The sequence below is a fragment of the Buteo buteo genome, chromosome 30, assembly GCF_964188355.1.
Source record: "Buteo buteo chromosome 30, bButBut1.hap1.1, whole genome shotgun sequence".
Taxonomy (NCBI): Eukaryota; Metazoa; Chordata; class Aves; order Accipitriformes; family Accipitridae; genus Buteo; species Buteo buteo.
Genome location: NC_134200.1, coordinates 599,616 through 620,882, shown reverse-complemented (window position 1 = coordinate 620,882; position 21,267 = coordinate 599,616). Strand labels below are relative to the sequence as shown.

The 21,267-nt window shown below is 68.2% G+C and overlaps 1 protein-coding gene and 1 long non-coding RNA gene across 6 annotated transcripts; one reads left to right on the top strand and one right to left on the bottom strand.

The window, feature by feature from the left end:
* Nucleotides 1–502: 502 nt before the first annotated feature.
* On the top strand, nucleotides 503–21,267 carry ATP2B3 (ATPase plasma membrane Ca2+ transporting 3). 5 transcript variants are annotated; one of them, XM_075018452.1, is made up of 22 exons: nucleotides 503–601; nucleotides 3,517–3,663; nucleotides 4,936–5,125; nucleotides 5,512–5,709; nucleotides 5,951–6,208; nucleotides 6,307–6,432; nucleotides 6,518–6,646; nucleotides 8,871–8,912; nucleotides 9,050–9,214; nucleotides 9,320–9,534; nucleotides 10,155–10,397; nucleotides 10,704–10,945; nucleotides 11,138–11,372; nucleotides 11,467–11,646; nucleotides 12,475–12,562; nucleotides 12,715–12,821; nucleotides 13,083–13,274; nucleotides 13,346–13,559; nucleotides 15,878–16,089; nucleotides 17,554–17,661; nucleotides 19,170–19,361; nucleotides 20,838–21,267. In XM_075018452.1, the coding sequence occupies exons 3-22, from the start codon at nucleotides 4,948–4,950 to the stop codon at nucleotides 21,093–21,095; spliced, it is 3,582 nt and encodes a 1,193-aa protein (XP_074874553.1). In that variant the 5' UTR covers nucleotides 503–601; nucleotides 3,517–3,663; nucleotides 4,936–4,947; the 3' UTR covers nucleotides 21,096–21,267. The 5 variants fall into 5 exon arrangements, 4 of the variants coding, with proteins under 4 accessions (XP_074874553.1, XP_074874555.1, XP_074874552.1 ...); XM_075018454.1 differs by lacking the exon at nucleotides 503–601 and adding an exon at nucleotides 2,654–3,012; XM_075018455.1 differs by lacking the exon at nucleotides 503–601 and adding an exon at nucleotides 20,364–20,463 and having other exon boundaries at nucleotides 2,655–3,663; nucleotides 20,838–20,996.
* On the bottom strand, nucleotides 19,368–20,355 carry LOC142025773 (uncharacterized). Its single transcript, XR_012648725.1, has 3 exons — nucleotides 19,880–20,355; nucleotides 19,750–19,846; nucleotides 19,368–19,699 (listed from the first exon to the last, which is right to left on the bottom strand). It is a non-coding gene; the product is annotated as an uncharacterized LOC142025773 (long non-coding RNA).

Here is a 21,267-nt window from a genome sequence, read left to right as displayed (position 1 = left end):
AGCGGGGCGCGGGCGGAGGAGTGGGCGCCGGGGGTCCGTCCTGGGATGGGACGGAAGGGTCCGGCACGGAGCGGGGGGGGGGGGCACGCAGGGGACGTGTCCCTCGAGGGACTGGGATCCTCGTACTCCCAGACGGGTTCGAGGCGGCGGTGGGAGGATACCGGTTTTCCCTCCCCCAATCCAACCGGTCTTACTGGGGCTCCGACCGACATCTGGCACGGGTGGGACCCCCCCACGGGTGGGACCCCCACCCCAGCCGAGGAAGGAGCCCGGTCATCCCACCCCTGCCCGCTCTCCCTCCGTGTCCCCGGGGTCCCCCGTGTCCCCCGGTGCTGGTGAACAAGGGGCTGCGGCCGGGGGGGGGTGTGTGGATTGTGTCCCCCTCCCGGGACACGCGAGGGTCACCCACGGGGGGACACGCGGGGTCAGCTACAGGCGGCGGAGGGGGCGTGCCCGCTCGTGTGTGCGCGCCGGCTGGGGGGGGGCGTGTCTTCGTGACCCCGCCCTCCCCACCGCCCAAGCCCCGCCCCTCCGGCCCCGCCCCCCGGCCCGCAGCGCGCCGCGCCTCGGGCACCGCCGCAGCGCCGGGACCCATGGGCCGGTATGGGGGGGGGGGGGGGGGGGGGGAAACCGGGGTTTGGGGGGGGGCACCGGGGACGGGGAGGGGGGTGGTGTAAATGGAGGGGGGTGCAAATCGGGGGGGGGGGGCGTTGGAAAGGGGGAGGGGGTCCGTTGCGAATGGGGAGGGGGGGGCTGGTTGGCAAAAGGGGGGGGGGTGTATTGTAAAAGGGGGGGGCGCTGTAAACGGGGAGGGGGTGTCTGTGTGCGTTGCACGGGGTGGGGGTGGGGGGGCAGCGGGCTCTGCGCCCCGGTGGGCCCGTTATGGCACTGCGGTGGTGCCGGCGGTGGGGGGGTGGGGGTATTGTCGAGGGGGGGGGGGATCGTTTTGGGGGGGCAGCTTCGTTTCGGGGGGGTCACGGCACCACACAGGGCCTGGTGTTGCGTTTAGGGGGGGCACGGTGGGGGTCCCCGGTGATTGGGGGGGGGGGGGGGGGCTGGGGCCTTGCCAGGGAGCCCTGCGGGGAGGTGGGGGGGGAGCAGGGGGGCGGTTGGTGCGATCACACGCGTGTGCAACGGCCTGGGGGAGGGCCCTGTGCGTGCTGGGGCGTCTGGGGGCACCCGCGTGTGCTGGGGGGGCACCCGTGTGCGGGGGCGGGCTGTAGGCGCACGCGTGCGTGTGCGGGAGTGATGGTGGGCACACGTGTGCGCAGGCGGGCCGGGGTGCAGGGGTACAGGGGGGACACGCGCCTGTCAGCGCGCTGAGGGCACGCGCGTGTGCGAGGACGGCCGGGCCGCACGCCCGTACAGGCGCGCCGGCGGCACGCGCGCGTGCAAGCGTGCCAAGGGGACGCGCGTGTCCGGGCCGCGCCGGTGGGCGCGCGTGCGGGCAGGGGCGTCAAGGGCACGCGCGCGTGCGAGGGCGTCGGGGCAGCGGCGGCACGCGCGCGTGCGAGGGCGTCGAGAGCACGCGCGCGCGTGGGAGCGCGCCGGGGCCGGGGCTCTGGCACGCGGGGGGCCGGTGGGGGGGGGGGGGGGTGTCTCTGTGCGCGTGTCCGTGTCCCCCGTCCCACGCACACGCGTGTGCCGGGCCCGGGGGGGGCGGGGCTTGCACACGCGCGTGCCCCCCCCCCCCTTTGCGGGGGCAGAGCCGGGCCGGGGGCGCCCCGCCCCCCCCTTTGGCGCAGTCCTCGCGCGCCCGCCGCAGGGCCGGGGGCGGAGCCCAGCCGCGCTGGCCCCGCCCCCGCCCGCCGCTCATTGGCCGCCGCCGTGGGATGGACGGGCGCGGGGGGGGCGGGGCTTGGGCGGAGGGAGGGGCCGACTGAGGGCACCGGGGGCGGCTGCGGGGAACGGGGGGAGCGGGGGGAACGGGGGGAACGGGGGGAACTGGGGGGAACTGGGGGAACTGGGAGCTACTGGGGGAACTGGGAGTTACTGGGGGAACGGGGGGAACGGGGGGAACTGGGAGTTACTGGGGGAACGGGGGGAACGGGGGGAACTGGGAGTTACTGGGGGAACTGGTGGGACCCGCCGTTACTGGGGGAACTGGGAGCTGCTGGGGGAACTGGGGGAACGGGGGGAACTGGGGGAACTGGGGGAACGGGGGGAACTGGGGGAACGGGGGGAACTGGGGGCTGCTGGGGGAACTGGTGGGATTTGCCGTTACTGGGGGAACTGGGCGCTACTGGGCAGACTGGGAGTTACTGGGGGAACTGGGAGCTACTGGGGGAACTGGTGGGACCCGCCGATACTGGGGGAACTGGGAGCTACTGGGGGAACTGGGGGAACTGGGAGCTGCTGGGGGAACTGGGGGAACTGGGAGCTACTGGGGGAACTGGGGGAACTGGGAGCTGCTGGGGGAACTGGGGGAACTGGGGGAACTGGGAGCTACTGGGGGAACTGGGGGAACTGGGAGCTACTGGGGGAACTGGGGGAACTGGGGGAACTGGGAGCTACTGGGGGAACTGGGGGAACTGGGGGAACTGGGAGCTACTGGGGGAACTGGTGGGACCCGCCGTTACTGGGGGAACTGGGAGCTACTGGGGGAACTGGGGGCTGCTGGGGGAACTGGGCACTACTGGGCAGACTGGGAGTTACTGGGGGAACTGGTGGGACTCACTGTTATTGGGGGAACTGGTGGGGCTTGCTGTTACTGTGGGAACTGGTGGGACTCGCTGTTACTGGAGGAACTGGGAGCTGCCGGGCAGACTGGGAGTTACTATAGGAAGTGGTGGGGCTTGCCATTATTGGGAGAACTGGCGGGGCTCACGCTTACTGGGGGAACTGGGAGTTGCTGGGGGAACTGGTGGGACTCGCTGTTACTGGGCAGACTGGGAGTTACTGGGACTGATGAGGGAATTGTGCAGTAAGGGTTACTGGGGCAGCTGGGAGTTACTGGGATTTACTGAGGGTGTTACGGGTCGGGACTTACTGGAGGAACTGGGGAGAGAGAATGTAAGAAGAGGGGGAGCTGCTGGGGTTTACTGGGGGAACTGGTTGTTCCTGAGAGTAACTGAGAGAATCGTGTACTGGGGGTTACTGGGGGAACTGGGGGAGGAGAACGTGAGGAGACTGCAAATTACTGGGATCGCTGGGAGCTACTGGGATTTGCTGAGGGGATTGGGAGTTACCTGGAGCTTCTGCAGAGCCTGGGAATTATTGTGGGAACTGAGGGGAATGGGGTTACTGGGGGGACTGGGAGCTACTGGGATTTGCTGAGGGGATTGGCAGCTCCGGGAGTTTCTGAGGGATTTGTTGGGGGAACTGGGAGTTACTGGGAGGTCTGGAGGAACTCGCAGTTTTGGGGGGGACTGGGCTATTCTGAGGCAGCTGGGGGTCACTGGGGGGACTGGGAGATGCTGGTGGGTAGGGAGGGGTCCGGGCTTTGCTGGGGAAGGGAGGTGACGGACTGGGAGTGACTGGTCCGTGCTGGGCCGCGGGTGACGGCCGTGTCCCCAGGTGTGGCCCGGGCAGGGGGGGCGGCCGCCCCTGACCCCGGCGCCGTCCATGGCCTGGCCCCCCCGTGGGGGCGAGCGACCAGCCAGGGGGGGCCCCCCGGCATGACCCCCCCCGGGCCCCGCCACCGTCACCGTCACCGCTGAGCAGGTGAGAGACCCCCGGCAGCGCCCCTGCTCCCCAACGATGTCCCCAGGCCACGTCCCGTGTCCCTGACGATGTCCCCAGCGATGGCCCGTGTCCCTAACGATGTCCCCAGCGATGGCCCGTGTCCCTAATGATGTCCCCAAGTCACGTCCCGTGACCCTAGTGATGTCACGTGTCCCAAATGATGTCCCAAAGTCACGTTCTGTGACCCTAATGATGTCACGTGTCCCTAACGATGTCCCCAAGTCACATCCTGTGACCCTAACGATGTCCCCAGCAATGTCCCCTGTCTCTAATGCTGTCCCCAACAATGTCCCATGTCCCTAACGATGTCCCCAAGTCACATCCTGTGACCCTAACGATGTCCCCAGCAATGTCCCGTGTCCCTAACGATGTCCCCAAGTCACATCCTGTGACCCTAACGATGTCCCCAACAATGTCCCGTGTCCCTAACGATGTCCCCAAGTCACATCCTGTGACCCTAACGATGTCCCCAACAATGTCCCATGTCCCTAACGATGTCCCCATCAATGTCCCCTCTCCCTAATCCTGTCCCCAACAATGTCCCATGTCCCTAACGATGTCCCCGTCCCTAACGATGTCCCCAAGTCACATCCTGTGACCCTAACGATGTCCCCAGCAATGTCCCGTGTCCCTAACGATGTCCCCAGCAATGTCCCCTCTCCCTAATGCTGTCCCCAACAATGTCCCATGTCCCTAACGATGTCCCCAAGTCACATCCTGTGACCCTAACGATGTCCCCAGCAATGTCCCCTGTCCCTAACGATGTCCCCAGCAATGTCCCCTGTCCCTAATGCTGTCCCCAACAATGTCCCATGTCCCTAACGATGTCCCCGTCCCTAACGACGTCCCCAAGTCACATCCTGTGACCCTAGCGATGTCCCCCAGCCTCAGTGATGTCCCCTGTCCCTAACGATGTCCCCAAGTCACGTTCTGTGTCCCTAACGATATCCCTTGTGCCTAACGATGTCCCCAAGTTACGCCCCGCGTTCCTAGCGACCTCCCTCGTCCCTGATAACGCCCCCCACGACGTCCCTCGTCCTTAACGATGTCCCCAAATCGCATGCTGTGTCGCTTGCCTCTACAGCTGTCCCCAAGCCATCAGGGCTGTCCCCAAGCTGTGTCCCACGTCCCCAACAACGTCCCTTGCCCCTAATGATGTCCCCAAGCCCCGTCCCATATCCCCAGCGCTGCCCCCGCTCCCCGTCCCCTTCGCGCCCCCCCCCAGCCTGCCCTGTCCCCGCGTCCCCGCAGGCCGCCGGCGCCATGGGGGACCTGGCCAACAGCGCGGGGGAGGCCGGCCCCGGGGGGGGCTTCGGCTGCAGCCTGGCGGAGCTGCGGGCGCTGATGGAGCTGCGCGGCGCCGAAGCCCTGCTGAAGGTGCAGGAGGCCTACGGGGACGTCCACGGGCTCTGCCGCCGCCTCCGCACCTCGCCCACCGACGGTAACGCCGCCCCGGGACCCCCCCCCCGAGTCCTCCCTGTCCTCTGGGGACCCCCCCCCGGAGACGTCTCTGTCCCCCCAGGGACCTGCCTATCCCCCGAGACCCCCCCCGAGTCCTCCCTGTCCTCTAGGGACCCCCCCCCGGAGATGTCTCTGTCCCCCCAGGGACCTGCCTATCCCCCGAGACCCCCCCCAGAGTTCTCTAGGGATCCCCCAGAGACCCCTGCATCCCCTGGGACCCCCCCCCAGAGACCTCGCTGCCCCCCTCCCCGGGACCCCAGGGCACCCCAGCAGGAGGAGGGGAGCGACACCGGGGCTGCGTGGGACCCCCGATGCGGGAGGGGAGGAGGGACGGGACCCAGGTATCCGGGTGTGCCCCCCCCCCAGGGCTGTCGGAGGGGGCGGCGGAGCTGGATCGGCGGCGCCAGGTCTTCGGCCAGAACTGGATCCCCCCGAAGCGCCCCAAGACCTTCGTGGAGCTGGTGTGGGAAGCCCTGCAGGACGTCACCCTCATCATCCTCGAGGTGGCCGCCGTCGTCTCCCTGGGGCTCTCCTTCTACGCCCCCCCCGGCGGGGACACCGAAGGTGGGGGGGGGCCTCGGGGGACGCCAAAGGTGGGGAGCGTGGGGGGGACCCCCTGCGGCGGGGGGCGGAGGGACGCCGTCCCCGCTTCCCCATCGCCTCCCTTGGTCCCTGTGTCGCGGCCCCCCCCCATCCCCGTCCCTCCGCTCACCTCGCCCCCCACGTCCCCCCTCCGTCCCCGTCCTTCGGTCCTGCCCCACGTCACCCCCCGTGTCCTGACGCCCCCCCCCTCCTCACCCCGCAGTCTGCGGCCGTGCCTCGGGGGGCACGGAGGACGAGGGGGAGGCGGAGGCGGGCTGGATCGAGGGGGCGGCCATCCTGCTGTCGGTGGCCTGCGTCGTCCTCGTCACCGCCTTCAACGACTGGAGCAAGGAACGCCAGTTCCGGGGGCTGCAGAGCCGCATCGAGCGGGAGCAGCGCTTCACCGTCGTGCGCCACGGCCGCCAGACCCAGGTCCCCGTCGCCGAGCTGGTGGTGGGCGACGTCGCCCAGGTCAAGTACGGTGAGTGCCACGGGAGGAGAAAGGGGGGCGCCGGGGGCTCCGGCAGCCCCGACGCCGGGGTGGACGGGCGCGCCGGGGTGACGCGGTCTCCCTCGTAGGTGACCTGCTGCCGGCCGACGGCGTCCTGATCCAAGGCAACGACCTGAAGATCGACGAGAGCGCGCTGACGGGGGAGTCCGATCACGTCCGCAAGTCGGTTGACAAGGACCCCATGCTGCTCTCGGGTGAGGCGGGGGGGGCGGCCGGCGGCGTTCGGGGGGGGCCGGGGAGACCCGCTGTGACACCCCCCCCCCTCGCCTCCCCGCACAGGCACCCACGTCATGGAGGGCTCGGGGAAGATGGTGGTGACGGCAGTGGGGGTCAACTCGCAGAGCGGCATCATCTTCACCTTGCTGGGCGCCGGCGGGGAGGAGGAGGAGGAGAAGAAGGAGAAGAAAGGTGGGTGCCCGGCCCCCCTCCCTCCGTCCCAACGTCCGTCCCGCTGTCCCTGTCGTGTGTGTCCTCTCCGTGAGCTCCATCCCCTCATGCCTGTGTCCCTGGGGGTTGGGAGCAGAGCGACTCCACATTGGCTCTGGATTGACCAGGGACGGGCTCTCCTAACCCATCCCGGTGCTGTCCCAATCCAGAGTGACTCCACGTTGGCTCTGGATTGACCAGGGACGGGCTCTGCTCGCCCATCCCGGTGCTGTGCCAATCCGGAGCGACTCCACATTGGCTCCGGGTTGACCACAGACGGGCTCTGCTCACCCGTCCCGGTGCTGTGCCAATCCGGAGCAACTCCATGTTGGCTCTGAATTGACCAGGGACGGGCTCTGCTCACCCATCCCGGTGCTGTCCCAATCCGGAGTGACTCCACATTGGCTCTGAATTGACCAGGGATGGGCTCTCCTAACCCGTCCTGGTGCTGTCCCAATCCGGAGCGACTCCACATTGGCTCTGAATTGACCAGGGACGGGCTCTGCTCGCCCATCCCGGTGCTGTCCCAATCCCAAGTGACTCCACATTGGCTCTGAATTGACCAGGGATGGGCTCTGCTCACCCGTCCTGGTGCTGTCCCAATCCGGAGCGACTCCACGTTGGCTCCGGGTTGACCACGGACGGGCTCTGCTCGCCCATCCCGGCGCTGTGCCAATCCGGAGCGACTCCACATTGGCTCCAGATTGACCAGGGACAGGCTCTGCTCACCCGTCCCGGTGCTGTCCCAATCCGGAGCGACTCCACATTGGCTCCAGATTGACCAGGGACGGGCTCTGCTCACCCGTCCCGGTGCTGTGCCAATCCGGAGCGACTCCACGTTGGCTCTGAATTGACCAGGGACGGGCTCTGCTCACCCATCCCGGTGCTGTGCCAATCCGGAGCGACTCCACATTGGCTCCGGGTTGACCACAGACGGGCTCTGCTCACCCGTCCCGGTGCTGTGCCAATCCGGAGCGACTCCACGTTGGCTCCAGATTGACCAGGGATGGGCTCTGCTCACCCGTCCTGGTGCTGTCCCAATCTGGAGCAACTCCACATTGGCTCTGAATTGACCAGGGACAGGCTCTGCTCGCCCATCCCGGCACTGTGCCAATCCGGAGCGACTCCACGTTGGCTCTGGGTTGACCAGGGACGGGCTCTGCTCGCCCATCCCAGTGCTGTCCCAATCCGGAGCGACTCCATGTTGGCTCTGAATTGACCAGGGACGGGCTCTGCTCACCCGTCCTGGTGCTGTCCCAATCCGGAGCGACTCCACGTTGGCTCCGGGTTGACCAGGGACGGGCTCTGCTCACCCATCCCGGTGCTGTCCCAATCCGGAGCGACTCCACATTGGCTCTGAATTGACCAGGGACGGGCTCTGCTCGCCCATCCCGGTGCTGTCCCAATCCCAAGTGACTCCACATTGGCTCTGGATTGACCAAGGATGGGCTCTGCTCACCCGTCCTGGTGCTGTCCCAATCCGGAGCGACTCCACGTTGGCTCCGGGTTGACCACGGACGGGCTCTGCTCGCCCATCCCGGCACTGTGCCAATCCGGAGCGACTCCACATTGGCTCCAGATTGACCAGGGACAGGCTCTGCTCACCCGTCCCGGTGCTGTCCCAATCCGGAGTGACTCCACATTGGCTCTGAATTGACCAGGGATGGGCTCTCCTAACCCGTCCTGGTGCTGTCCCAATCCGGAGTGACTCCACATTGGCTCTGAATTGGCCAGGGACGGGCTCTGCTCACCCATCCCGGTGCTGTCCCAATCCGGAGCAACTCCACATTGGCTCTGAATTGACCAGGGACGGGCTCTCCTAACCCATCCCGGTGCTGTGCCAATCCGGAGCGACTCCACGTTGGCTCCGGGTTGACCACGGACGGGCTCTGCTCGCCCATCCCGGCGCTGTGCCAATCCGGAGCGACTCCTCGTTGAGTCCAGGTGGGCTGAGGTCCTCCGGACGTGGTCTCCCTCAGCCTGGAGTGACTCCTGACGGGCTCCGGGCACTCGGGGTTCATCACCTCCCACCCGCACCCTCTCCAGGGGCTCTCGGTGTCCCCGGATGGAGCCGAGTCCTTCCTCCGGCCTTGGCTCGCCCCGGTTTGGGTTGATGTGGGGGTGCCGGGGGGGTCCCCAACCCCGTCCCTTCCCCTCGTGTCTCGTCCCGCGTCTGACGCCGGCGCCGTCCGTCCTTCTGCCGCAGGGAAGCCCCAGGACGGCGCGGTGGAGAACCTGCAGAGCAAAGGTGCGCCGGGGTCCCTCGCCGGGGCAGGGGGTGGCGGCGGCGGGGGGACGCGCCCGGACCCCCCCCCCCCCGTGTGTGTGCATGTTCTCCGTCTTTTCCCCCCCTCGCCGCCGACGGAGCCGTGTCGGTGTCCCCAGCCAAGAAGCAGGACGGGGCGGTGGCGATGGAGATGCAGCCGCTGAAGAGCGCGGAAGGGGGGGACGTGGAGGAGCGGGAGCGGAAGCGGAGCAGCGGCCCCAAGAAGGAGAAGTCGGTGCTGCAGGGCAAGCTCACCAAGCTGGCCGTGCAGATCGGCAAGGCAGGTGGGCGCCCGGATAACCGGGGATCCCCCGGATAACCGGGGATCCCCTGGGGGCGGGGACGCGGTCGCCCACCGCCGGCGGGCGGCTGAAGGCGCTGTGCGGCAGGGCTGGTGATGTCGGCGGTGACGGTGATCATCCTGGTGCTCTACTTCGTCGTCGAGACCTTCGTGGTGGAGGGTCGGCCCTGGTTGGCCGAGTGCACCCCCGTCTACGTCCAGTACTGGGTCAAGTTCTTCATCATCGGCGTCACCGTCCTGGTGGTGGCCGTCCCCGAGGGGCTGCCGCTGGCCGTCACCATCTCCCTCGCCTACTCCGTCAAGGTCAGGCCCTCCCGGTGCCCCCCCTCCGTCCGTCTGTCCTGCCTGTCCTCAAAGCTCCTGCACCCCGCCACAGATCCGTCCTCTGTTCTCCGAGTTCCTGCCCGTCTTCTCCATCTCCGTCTGTCTGTCTGTCTTCCAAGCTCTTCTGTCCGTCTGGTCCCGCATCCCTTCATCCGCCCATCCTCAAACTTGTCCGTCTCGCTGTAGACCGTCCATCTGTCCCTTCTCCAAGCGTCTCTGTCCGTCTTCTCCAGTCCTGTCCGTCCACCAAGATCATCCATCTGTCCACCGTTCTGTCTGTCTGTCCTCCACGTCCGTCCATCCATTTCCCCGGCCCTCTTGCCTCTCCTCCAAGCTCTTCTCCGTCCATCTGCCCTTCCGCCTGTCTGTCCGTCCGCCCCTCCATCTCTCCTCCAAGCCCATTTGTCCACTCCGAGCCCTCCGTCCGTCCGTTCTCTGGGCCTGTCCATCCCTCCATCCTCCCCGAACACCCGTCCCAGCCCTCCACCCCTGCTACTGCCGTGCCCTCCTCGCCTTCCCCCACCCCAGGGTGCCGCTGCGTGCCCCCCCCACCCCTCCCCAGCGCCCCCCCCATCTCACCTCTCCCCCTGCTCCCCCAGAAAATGATGCGGGACAACAACCTGGTGCGTCACCTGGACGCCTGCGAGACGATGGGCAACGCCACGGCCATCTGCTCCGACAAGACGGGGACGCTCACCACCAACCGCATGACGGTGGTCCAAGCCTTCCTGGGCGACACCCACTTCCGCAGCCCCCCCGAGCCCGCCAGCATCGCCCCCCGCACCCTCGACCTCCTCGTCCAGGCCATCGCCATCAACAGCGCCTACACCACCAAGATCCTGGTGAGGGGGCTGGGGAGGAAGGGGACCCGGGGGACCTTCGAGACCCCCCGGGGGGACCCTGTTACTCCCTGGGGCACCTTTGAGACCCCCCCCCTGGGGGCAGTTGAGACCCTTGGGGGGAGCTGGAGCCCAAAGCTGGGGGGCTCTGGACCCCTCTGGGGGGTGTCAGACACCGCGGGGGTCACTCAACCCCCCCCAGGGACCCCTATTTGACCCCACTCTCCGCTTTCTGCCCCCCCATATCCCCCCCGTACCTGCCCCTCTCACCCCTTACCCACCCCGACCGCCCCGTATCTGTCCCCGCAGCCCCCCGAGACGGCGGGGGGGCTGCCGCGGCAGGTGGGGAACAAGACGGAGTGCGCGCTGCTGGGGCTGGTGCTGGCGCTGCGGCGGGACTACGAGGCGGTGCGGGCGCAGGTCCCCGAGGAACGGCTCTACAAAGTCTACACCTTCAACTCCGTCCGCAAGTCGATGAGCACCGTCACCCGCCTGCCCGCCGGCGGCTTCCGCCTCTACAGCAAGGGCGCTTCCGAGATCCTCCTGCGCAGGTGAGGTGGAGGGGGGGGGGGCTGCGCCCCAAAAACCTCCCTGGGGACACAGCGGGGATGGGGATGCTCGGGGGACCCCCCCACTACGGGATCCTCCCACCCCGGGGCCGCCGTCTCATGGGGATGCTCGGGGGATGCCGGTTCGGGTCCATCTTCCCCCCCACGGACCCCCCGCCTCCGCGGCGCCCGCAGGTGCTGCGCCATCCTGGGGGTCGGCGGGGAGGCGCGGGCTTTCGGGCCGCGGGACCGGGAGGACGTGGTGCGGAAGGTGGTGGAACCGATGGCGGCGGCCGGGCTGCGCACTTTGGTCCTGGCCTTCCGCGATTTTCCCCCCGTCCCCGAACCCCCCTGGGACGACGAGGCCGCCGTCGTGGGCGAGCTCACCTGCATCGCCGTCGTCGGCATCGAGGACCCCGTGCGCCCCGAGGTGAGGGGGACGCGGGGATTGGGGGAGGCGGCAGGCGCGGACGGGGGGACGTGGGGTCTCGCGGGGGTCCCTGACCGCCCCGGGGTGCCCGCAGGTACCCGAAGCCATCCGTAAGTGCCAGCGGGCCGGCATCACGGTGCGGATGGTGACGGGGGACAACCTGAACACGGCGCGGGCCATCGCGGCCAAGTGCGGCATCCTGCCGGCCGGCGAGGACTGGCTCTGCCTGGAGGGGAAGGAGTTCAACCGCCGCATCCGCAACGAGAAGGGGGAGGTATGGGGGTGGACTGGGAGCGCTGGGAGGGACTGGGAGCGCTGGGAGGGGAGGAATGGAATGAGAGTTGGGGTCCTTGGGGGGGGGCACTGGGATGGGCTGGGAGTACAGGAATGGGGAGGAATTGGGTGAGAGTTGGGGTCCTGGGCGGGGGCGAGCACTGGGATGGACTGGGAGCACAGGAATGGGGTGAGAGTTGGGGTCCTTGGAGGAGGGAGAGCACTGGGATGGACTGGGAGCACTGGGAGGGGAGGAATGGGGTGAGAGTTGGGGTCCTGGGGGGGGGAGAGATGGACTGGGAGCACTGGGAAGGGAGAAATTTGGTGAGAGTTGGGGTACTTGGAGGAGGGAGAGCACTGGGATGGGCTGGGAGCACTGGGAGGGGAGAAATTTGGTTAGAGTTGGGGTCCTGGCTGGGGGTGGGCACTGGGATATACTGGGAGCACTGGGAGAGGAGGAATGGGGTGAGAGTTGGGGTCCTGGGGGGGGGTACTAGGAGCACTGGGAGCACTGGGAGGGGAGAAATTTGGTGAGAGTTGGGGTACTTGGAGGGGGGGAGGGCACTGGGATGGACTGGGAGCACAGGAATGGGGTGACAGTTGGGGTCCTTGGAGGAGGGAGAGCACTGGGATGGACTGGGAGCACTGGGAGGGGAGGGATGGGGTGAGAGTTGGGGTCCTTGGGGGGGAACGGACACAAACAGGGAGCACTGGGGCGCTGTCCCATGGGGCTGCCCCCTGCAGTTTGGGGGCCGGGGGCTGGGGGATGTCCTGGGGGGCAGCGGGGGGCTCACCGCCCCCCCCCCGGTGCCTCCCCCCCCCCCCCAAGATCGAGCAGGAGCGCCTCGATAAGGTCTGGCCCAAGCTGCGGGTCCTGGCGCGGTCGTCGCCCACCGACAAGCACACCCTGGTCAAAGGTGGGGCGCGGGGGGGAACCTGGGGGGCAAGGAGGGCGTTTGGGGCGGTCGGGGTGAAAGGGGGTGTTTGTTGGGGGGGCAGAGGGGGTGCGGAGGGGTGCCGGGGGGGCGCCCAGCGGCCGGTCGGGCTCCCCACCGCGCCCCGTCCCCAGGGATCATCGACAGCACCGTCGGGGACCAGCGGCAGGTGGTGGCCGTCACGGGGGACGGCACCAACGACGGCCCCGCGCTCAAGAAGGCCGACGTGGGCTTCGCCATGGTAACCCACCCCCCCAAAAAAACGCAGCCCCCGGCACCCCCACGTCCTCCCTTCTCCCCCCTCAGGGGGTCCCCGGCACCCCCCGAACCCTCCCCGCCCCTTCAGGGGACCGTCATCACGGGGCGCCTCCTCGTTCCCGCACCGGCGTCCCCCGGTTTTCCCCATCTCCGTCCCGGGGGGTCCCTGGAACCCCGGACCCCTCCCCGTCTCGGGGTCTGTGCCCCCCTCCCCTTCTCCTCGCCCACCCTCGGGTCTCCCCAGGGCATCGCGGGGACGGACGTGGCCAAGGAAGCGTCCGACATCATCCTGACGGACGACAACTTCTCCAGCATCGTCAAGGCGGTGATGTGGGGCCGCAACGTCTACGACAGCATCTCCAAGTTCCTCCAGTTCCAGCTGACCGTCAACGTGGTGGCCGTGGTGGTGGCCTTCACCGGGGCCTGCATCACCCAGGTTTGGGGGGGGGACGGACGCGGCGGGGTGGGGACGGAGGGGGAGACGGACGTTATCCGTGCGTCCCGCAGGACTCGCCGCTGAAGGCCGTGCAGATGCTGTGGGTCAACCTCATCATGGACACCTTCGCCTCGTTGGCGCTGGCCACCGAGCCGCCCACGGAGGCCCTGCTGCTGCGCAAGCCCTACGGCCGCAACAAGCCCCTCATCTCCCGCACCATGCTGAAGAACATCTTGGGACACGCCGCCTACCAGCTCGTCATCATCTTCACCCTCCTCTTCGTCGGTGCGTGGACGCGGGGGCCCCGGCGCGCCCCGGCGCCCCTGGGGGGGTGTTAGCAGAGGGTCCGTGCCCCACGGCTTTGGCCCCGAGATGGTCCCACGCCCCACGGGAGATGGCGGGAGAGGTCCTGCAGCCCATGGCCACATCCCCGGGGTGGTCCTGCATCCCTTGGGCACCCATGGGAGATGGCGGGAGAGGTCCCACGTCCCTTGGGCACCCACGGGAGATGGCGGGAGAGGTCCTATGGCCCGTGGCCGTGTCCCTGGGGTGGTCCCACATCCCTTGGGCACCCACAGGAGATGGTGGGAGAGGTCCTACAGCCCATGGTCATGTCCCCAGGGTGGTCCCACATCCTTTAGGCACCCACGGGAGATGGTGGGAGAGGTACTACAGCCCATGGCCGTATCCATGGGGTGGTCCCACATCCCTTGGGCACCCACGGGAGATGCTGAGAGAGGTCCTACAGCCCATGGCCGTGTCCCCAGGGTGGTCCCACATCCCTTGGGCACCCACGGGAGATGCTAGGAGAGGTCCTACGGCCTGTGGTCATGTCCCCGGGGTGGTCCTGCATCCCTTGGGCACCCATGGGAGATGCTGGGAGAGGTTCTACAGCCCATGACCATGTCCATAGGGTGATCCCACATCCCTTGGGCACCCACAGGAGATGGTGGGAGAGGTCCCACACCCACAGCTGTGTCCCTGGGGTGGCCCCACATCCCTTGGGCACCCATGGGAGATGTCCCGGGGTGGTCCTGCATCTCTTGACCACCCATGCGAGATGCTGGGAGAGGTCCTATGGCTTATGGCCATGTCCCCAGGGTGGTCCCACATCCTTTAGGCACCCACAGGAGATGGTGGGAGAGGTCCTACGGCCCGTGGTCATGTCCCCGGTGTGGTCCCGCATCCCTTGGGCACCCACGGGAGATGCTGGGAGAGGTTCTACAGCCCATGGCCATGTCCATAGGGTGGTCCCACATCCCTTGGGCACCCATGGGAGATGGTGGGAGAGGTCCCACACCCACAGCCGTGTCCCTGGGGTGGCCCCACATCCCTTGGGCACCCATGGGAGATGTCCCAGGGGTGGTCCTGCATCTCTTGACCACCCATGCGAGATGCTGGGAGAGGTCTTATGGCTTATGGCCATGTCCCCAGGGTGGTCCCACATCCTTTAGGCACCCACGGGAGATGCTGAGAGAGGTCCTACAGCCCATGGCCGTGTCCCCAGGGTGGTCCCACATCCCTTGGGCACCCACGGGAGATGCTGGGAGAGGTCCTACGGCCCGTGGTCATGTCCCCGGTGTGGTCCTGCATCCCTTGGGCACCCACGGGAGATGCTGAGAGAGGTCCTACAGCCCATGGCCGTGTCCCCAGGGTGGTCCCACATCCCTTGGGCACCCACGGGAGATGGTGGGAGAGGTCCCACACCTACAGCCGTGTCCCCAGGGTGGCCCCACATCCCTTGGGCACCCACGGGAGATGTCCCCAGGGTGGTCCTGCATCCCTTGGGCACCTATGGGAGATGTTGGGAGAGGTTCTACAGCCCATGGCCATGTCCATAGGGTGGTCCCGCATCCCTTGGGCACCCATGGGAGATGGTGGGAGAGGTCCTATGGCCTGTGGCCGTGTCCCCAGGGTGGTCCCACATCCCTTGGGCACCCACAGGAGATGGTGGGAGAGGTCCTACAGCCCATGGCCGTGTCCCCAGGGTGGTCCCACATCCCTTGGGCACCCACGGGAGATGCTGTGAGAGGTCCTACGGCCCGTGGTCATGTCCCCGGGGTGGTCCTGCATCCCTTGGGCACCTATGGGAGATGTTGGGAGAAGTTCTACAGCCCATGGCCATGTCCATAGGGTGGTCCCACATCCCTTGGGCACCCACGGGAGATGGTGGGAGAGGTCCCACACCCACAGCTGTGTCCCTGGGGTGGCCCCACATCCCTTGGGCACCCATGGGAGATGTCCCGGGGTGGTCCTGCATCTCTTGACCACCCATGCGAGATGCTGGGAGAGGTCCTATGGCTTATGGCCATGTCCCCAGGGTGGTCCCACATCCCTTGGGCACCCACGGGAGATGATGGGAGAGGTCCCACGCCCACAGCCGTGTCCCCAGGGTGGTCCCGCATCCCTTGACCACCCACGCGAGCTGGTGGGAGAGGTCCTGTGGCCCATGGCCGCGTTCCCAAGGGCGTCCCACGTCCCATGGGAGATGCGGTGGGAGGTCCCGCACCCGTGGCCTTGCCCCCAAGGCAGGCTGGGAGCAGCCGGGGGTCCGTCGCAGGTGGTGGTGACCTCGCCCCCCCCCCCCCCCCCCAACCCCGCAGGGGAGGTCTTCTTCGACATCGACAGCGGGCGCAACGCCCCCCTGCACTCGCCGCCCTCGGAGCACTACACCATCATCTTCAACACCTTCGTCATGATGCAGCTCTTCAACGAGATCAACGCCCGCAAGATCCACGGCGAGAGGAACGTCTTCGACGGCATCTTCGCCAACCCCATCTTCTGCTCCATCGTCCTGGGCACCTTCGCCATCCAGGTGGGACGCGGCGCGGTGGGGGGGGGGGACACGCGCACACACACGACGGGGGGACGCCCCGGCGCGGGGGGGGACCGACGGGGACCTCGTCGTCCTCTCCGTTGTCCCAGGCGCTTTTGCCGTCCAGGCGGGCTGCAGGGAGGTCTGGGGGGGGGACCCATGGCGATGTCCAGGCGTAGAGGGGACCCCCGGGGACCCCCAGCGGTGGAGGGAACCCGTGGGGACCCCCCAAAAGCAGAGGTGACCTACAGAGACCCTCTGGGGACCCAGAGGGACCCCCGGCGTTGGAGGGGACCCCCGGAGACCCCCCCGCTCCCCAGGGGACCTCGTTACCTCCTCCGTCGTCCGGGGCGCTCTCGTCACCCGGGCGGGCTGCGGGGACGCGTGGGGACCCCCGGACGCGGCGAGGGGGGGGCCCCCGGTGACCCTGCGGGGACACCCAGGCACGGAGGGGACCCCCGGGGACCCCCGTCTTCTGCTCCATCCTCCCAGGCTCCTTCAGCATCCAGGTGGGCCCCGGGGACCCCCAAGCTGCGGAGGTGACCCGTGGGGACACTGGACACGGGACGGGGGGGGGGGCCCACAGGGACCCCCCCCAGGGACACCCAGGCAGGGAGGGGGGGGCCAGCCCCCAGCGTCTGCTCCGTCATCCTGGGCACCTTCGCCTCCAGGTGGGCGCAGGGGGGCCATGGGGACCCCCAGCAGCTCCGGGGACCCCAGAGGGACCCCCGTCACCCATGGGGACCCCCGTCACCTATGGGGACCCTCAGCAGCCTGTGGGGACCCCCGTCACCCATGGGGACCCCCGAGGGACCCCTGTCACCTATGGGGACCCTCAGCAGCCTGTGGGGACCCCCTAGGGACCCCTGTCACCCATGGGGACCCCCGAGGGACCCCCGTCACCCATGGGGACCCTCAGCAGCTTCTGGGGACCCCCTGGGGACCCCTGTCACTCATGGGGACCCCCTAGGGACCCCCGTCAACTATGGGGACCCTCAGCAGCCTGTGGGGACCCCCTAGGGACCCCTGTCACCCATGGGGACCCCAGAGGGACCCTCAAGGGACCCCCGTCATCCATGGGGACCCCCGAGGGACCCCCGTCACCTATGGGGACCCTCAGCAGCCTGTGGGGACCCCCGTCACCCATAGAGACCCCCAGCAGCTCCAGGGACCCCAGAGAGACCCCTGTCACCCATGGGGACCCCGTAGGGACCCCCATCAGCCCCAGAGACCCCAGGCGGACCCCCCAGCACCCATGGGGGCCCCTAACTTGGGGGGGGCGGACCCCCTCCTCTCCCCGCGAGGACCCTCGCAGCCCACGGGGACCCCAGACCTCGACGAGATTCTCTGCACCCCCCAGCTCCCCAGGGGCACCCCGTGGGGACCCTACGGGGACCCGACCGGGGGGGGTTGGGGACCCCGCTGAGCCCCCCCCCCTTCCCTTTTCTGTACCCCCCCCCCCAGATCGTCATCGTGCAGTTTGGGGGGAAGCCCTTCAGCTGCTCCCCGCTGAGCGCCGAGCAGTGGCTGTGGTGCCTCTTCGTGGGGGTCGGCGAGCTCGTCTGGGGGCAGGTACGTACCGGGGGGGGGTCCCTGACCCCGGGGGGGGGGACACAACACCCCCCCTAGTCCCCCGGGTGCCCCCCTTCCCCGCAGGGGCTGCGCCCCGGACCCTCGTTAAGCCCGAGCCCTCCTTAAGCCGCTTGGGCCTCGGCTGCCCTGGGCTCGTTAACCTCCCGCCCTCGTTACCCCGAGGGGCTGACCCCCGCCACCCCGCGCCCTCGTTAACCTTTGCTCATTAGCCCCCGCCGGGGCACCTCGTTAACCTCGTTAACCCCATGCCCTCATTAACCCCGGTGCCCTCATTAACCTTGCCGACCCCTTTGCTCGTTAGCCCCCGCCAGGGCACCTCGTTAACCTCATTAAGCCCCGAGGGGGCAGGTGCCTGGGGAGCCCTCCTTAACCCTGGTGCCCTTGTTAACCTTGGTGCCCTCATTAACCCCGTGCCCTCGTTAACCTTGCCAACCCCTTTGCTCGTTAGCCCCCTGCCAGGGCACCTCGTTAACCCCCAAAGGGGCAGGTACCTGGGGAGGCTTCCTTAACCCTGGTGCCCTCGTTAACCCCATGCCCTTGTTAACCCCGGTGCCCTCGTTTTAACCCTGGTGCCCTCGTTAACCCCATGCCCTCATTAACCCCGGTGCCCTTGTTAACCCCATGCCCTCATTAACCCCGGTGCCCTCATTAACCCCGGTGCCCTCGTTAACCTTGCCAACCCCTTTGCTCGTTAGCCCCCTGCCAGGGCACCTCATTAACCCCCAAAGGGGCAGGTACCTGGGGAGGCTTCCTTAACCCTGGTGCCCTCGTTAACCCCATGCCCTCGTTAACCCCGGTGCCCTCGTTTTAACCCTGGTGCCCTCGTTAACCCCATGCCCTCATTAACCCCGGTGCCCTCGTTAACCCCAGTGCCCTCGTTAACCCCAGTGCCCTCATTAACCCCGGTGCCCTCGTTAACCCCAGTGCCCTCATTAACCTTGCCGACACCTTTGCTCGTTAGCCCCCTGCCAGGGCACCTCGTTAACCCCCAAGGGGGCAGGTGCCTGGGGAGGCTTCCTTAACCCCGGTGCCCTCATTAACCCCGGTGCTCTCGTTTTAACCCCGGTGCCCTTGTTAACCCCATGCCCTCATTAACCCCGGTGCCCTCGTTAACCCCATGCCCTCATTAACCCCGGTGCCCTCGTTAACCCCATGCCCTCATTAACCCCGGTGCCCTCATTAACCCCATGCCCTCATTAACCTTGCCGACCCCTTTGCTCGTTAGCCCCCACCAGGGCACCTCGTTAACCCCCAAGGGGGCAGGTGCCTGGGGAGGCTTCCTTAACCCCGGTGCCCTCGTTAACCCCGGTGCCCTCATTAACCCCGGTGCTCTCGTTTTAACTCCGGTGCCCTCGTTAACCCCATGCCCTCGTCAACCTTGCTGACCCCTTTGCTCGTTAGCCCCCTGCCAGGGCACCCCCTTAACCCCCGAGCGGTTCGGAGCCCTCGTTAACCGCGGCGCCCTCGTTAACCCCGCTCCCCGCCAGGTGATGGCGTGGGTGCCCGGGGGGCGCCTGCGGTGCCCCGGGGCGGGGCCGGGCCCGTCGGGGCGTCGTCGTGGGGCGTCGGCGGCGTCGGCGGAGGAGGAGGAGGAGGAGGACGAGGTGGACGCGGCGGAGCGGGAGCTGCGGCGGGGGCAGGTGCTCTGGGTGCGCGGCCTCAACCGCATCCAGACCCAGGTGGGCGCGCGCCCGCGCCGACCTACGACCTCTGACCCCTGACCCCCGCCCGCGCGGCGGGGGAGGGGGGAGACCCCCGGCTGACCCTGTGGGACTCCTCTGACCCTTCGCCTCTGACCCTATTGGGGTCCCCTGACCCTTTACCTCTGACCCTCTTGGGGTCCCCTGACCCTTCGCCTCTGACCTTTCGCCTCTGACCCTGTGGGACTCCCCTGGCCCTTCACCTCTGACCCTATGGGACTCCCCTGACCCTTCATTCCTCTTGACCCTTCACCTCTGACCCTTCATCGCTCTTGACCCTTCACCTCTGACCCTATGGGACTCCTCTGACCCTTCACCTCTGATCCTATGGGATTCCCCTGACCCAACATCCCTCCTGACCCTTCACCTCTGACCCTTCACCTCTGATCCTATGGGACTCCCCTGACCCAACATCCCTCCTGACCCTTCACCTCTGACCCTATGGGACTCCCCTGACCCTTCACCTCTGACCCTATGGGACTCCCCTGACCCTTCACCTCTGACCCTATGGACCCCCTGACCCTTTGCCTCTGACCCTATTGGGGTCCCTTGACCCTTCGCCTCTGACCCTATTGGGGTCCCTTGACCCTTCGCCTCTGACCCTTCACCTCTAACCCCACTGACCTCTTGACCTCTGCCCCTATGTGAACCCCCCAGCCTCAGAGCCTGCCCTTTACGGACCCTGACCTCTGAGCCCAAGGGTCCCCCTGACCCTTGACCTCTGCCCCTCAGGACCCCTTACAGCCCCTGACCCTTGACCTCTGCCCCTCAGGACCCCTTGTAGCCCCTGACCCTCGACCTCTGCCCCTACAGCCCCCAACGCTGTTCTGTGCAGGGGGGCACCCCGCCCCCCCCCCAGCCCCCTAGCAGCACTCTGACCCCCGACCTCTGAGCCCCAGGGGCGCTGACCCCCGACCCCTGACCCCGTTGACCCCTGACCCGCGACCCCCGGGGCGCTGACCCCTCTCTTCTCTCCCGCAGATGGCCGTAGGCGGCACCTTCCAGCGAAGCGGCTCCTGCCCGGGGGGCGCCCGGCCCCGCCCCCCCCGCCTCGCCCACCCCGCCCCCGGCAGCCCCGCCCGTGAGTGTCCCCCGGGGACACCCCAGGGACCCCCCCAAAAACTTAGAGCCCCCCTAGAGATCCTGAGCCCCCCCCAATCCCTCCCTCCCCCCCTTTCCCACCCCCTCATCCCTCCCCTCCATTCCCCCCCCCCCCCATTTCCCTCCCCCCCCCAAGTCCCCATTTTGGGGGGGGTGGGCGCACCCATATCCCCGGGGGGGGGGCACCCAAGGGTGATTTGGGGGGGGGTCTCCTGTTTGGGGGGGGGATCTGTGTCCCCTGTGGGTTTGGGGGGGGGCAGCAGGGGCACCCCCCCCTGCTGACCCCCCCCTTATTTCTCCCCCCCCCCTTTATTTCTTCCCCCCCCCTTTTATTTCTCCCCCCCCCCCCCCCAGATGCGGGTGGTCCGAGCCTTCCGTAGCTCCCTGGGGGGGCCCCCCCCGCGGCCCGAACCCCGCCCCGGCCCCCCCTTCGGAGCCCCCCCCGAGCTGCTGTTCGGGGACACGCGGGACATCCCCCTCATCGACGACACCGACGCCGAGAGCGAGGCCCCCCCCAACCGCAACAACAACCACCGGCCCCCCCGGGGGCGCGGGGGGGCGCGGCCGGGACCCCCCCCCGCCCGCCTCCACAGCCTGGAGACCTCGCTCTAGCACGGACGGACGGACGGACGGACGGACCCCCGCCAATAAGCCATGTTTATCTGCGGGGGGGGCCCGCCCCCCCCTTACAGCAGTCCCGGACTGGGCCCCCCCCCCCCCGGCGGGGCACTGGGGGGGGGGGGGGGGCTGCGTGGGGTGGGTATTTTAATTTATTCTGATTTAC

What these genes read in the sequence shown, in the direction of transcription:
- ATP2B3 (XM_075018452.1), top strand. Translation starts at nt 4,948, where the DNA reads ATGGGGGACCTGGCCAACAGCGCGGGGGAGGCCGGCCCCGGGGGGGGC. An exon ending in CCCTCGCCTACTCCGTCAAG is followed by an intron (nt 9,535 to 10,154) that starts GTCAGGCCCTCC and finishes CTGCTCCCCCAG; the next exon opens with AAAATGATGCGGGACAACAA. An exon ending in CCTACACCACCAAGATCCTG is followed by an intron (nt 10,398 to 10,703) that starts GTGAGGGGGCTG and finishes CTGTCCCCGCAG; the next exon opens with CCCCCCGAGACGGCGGGGGG.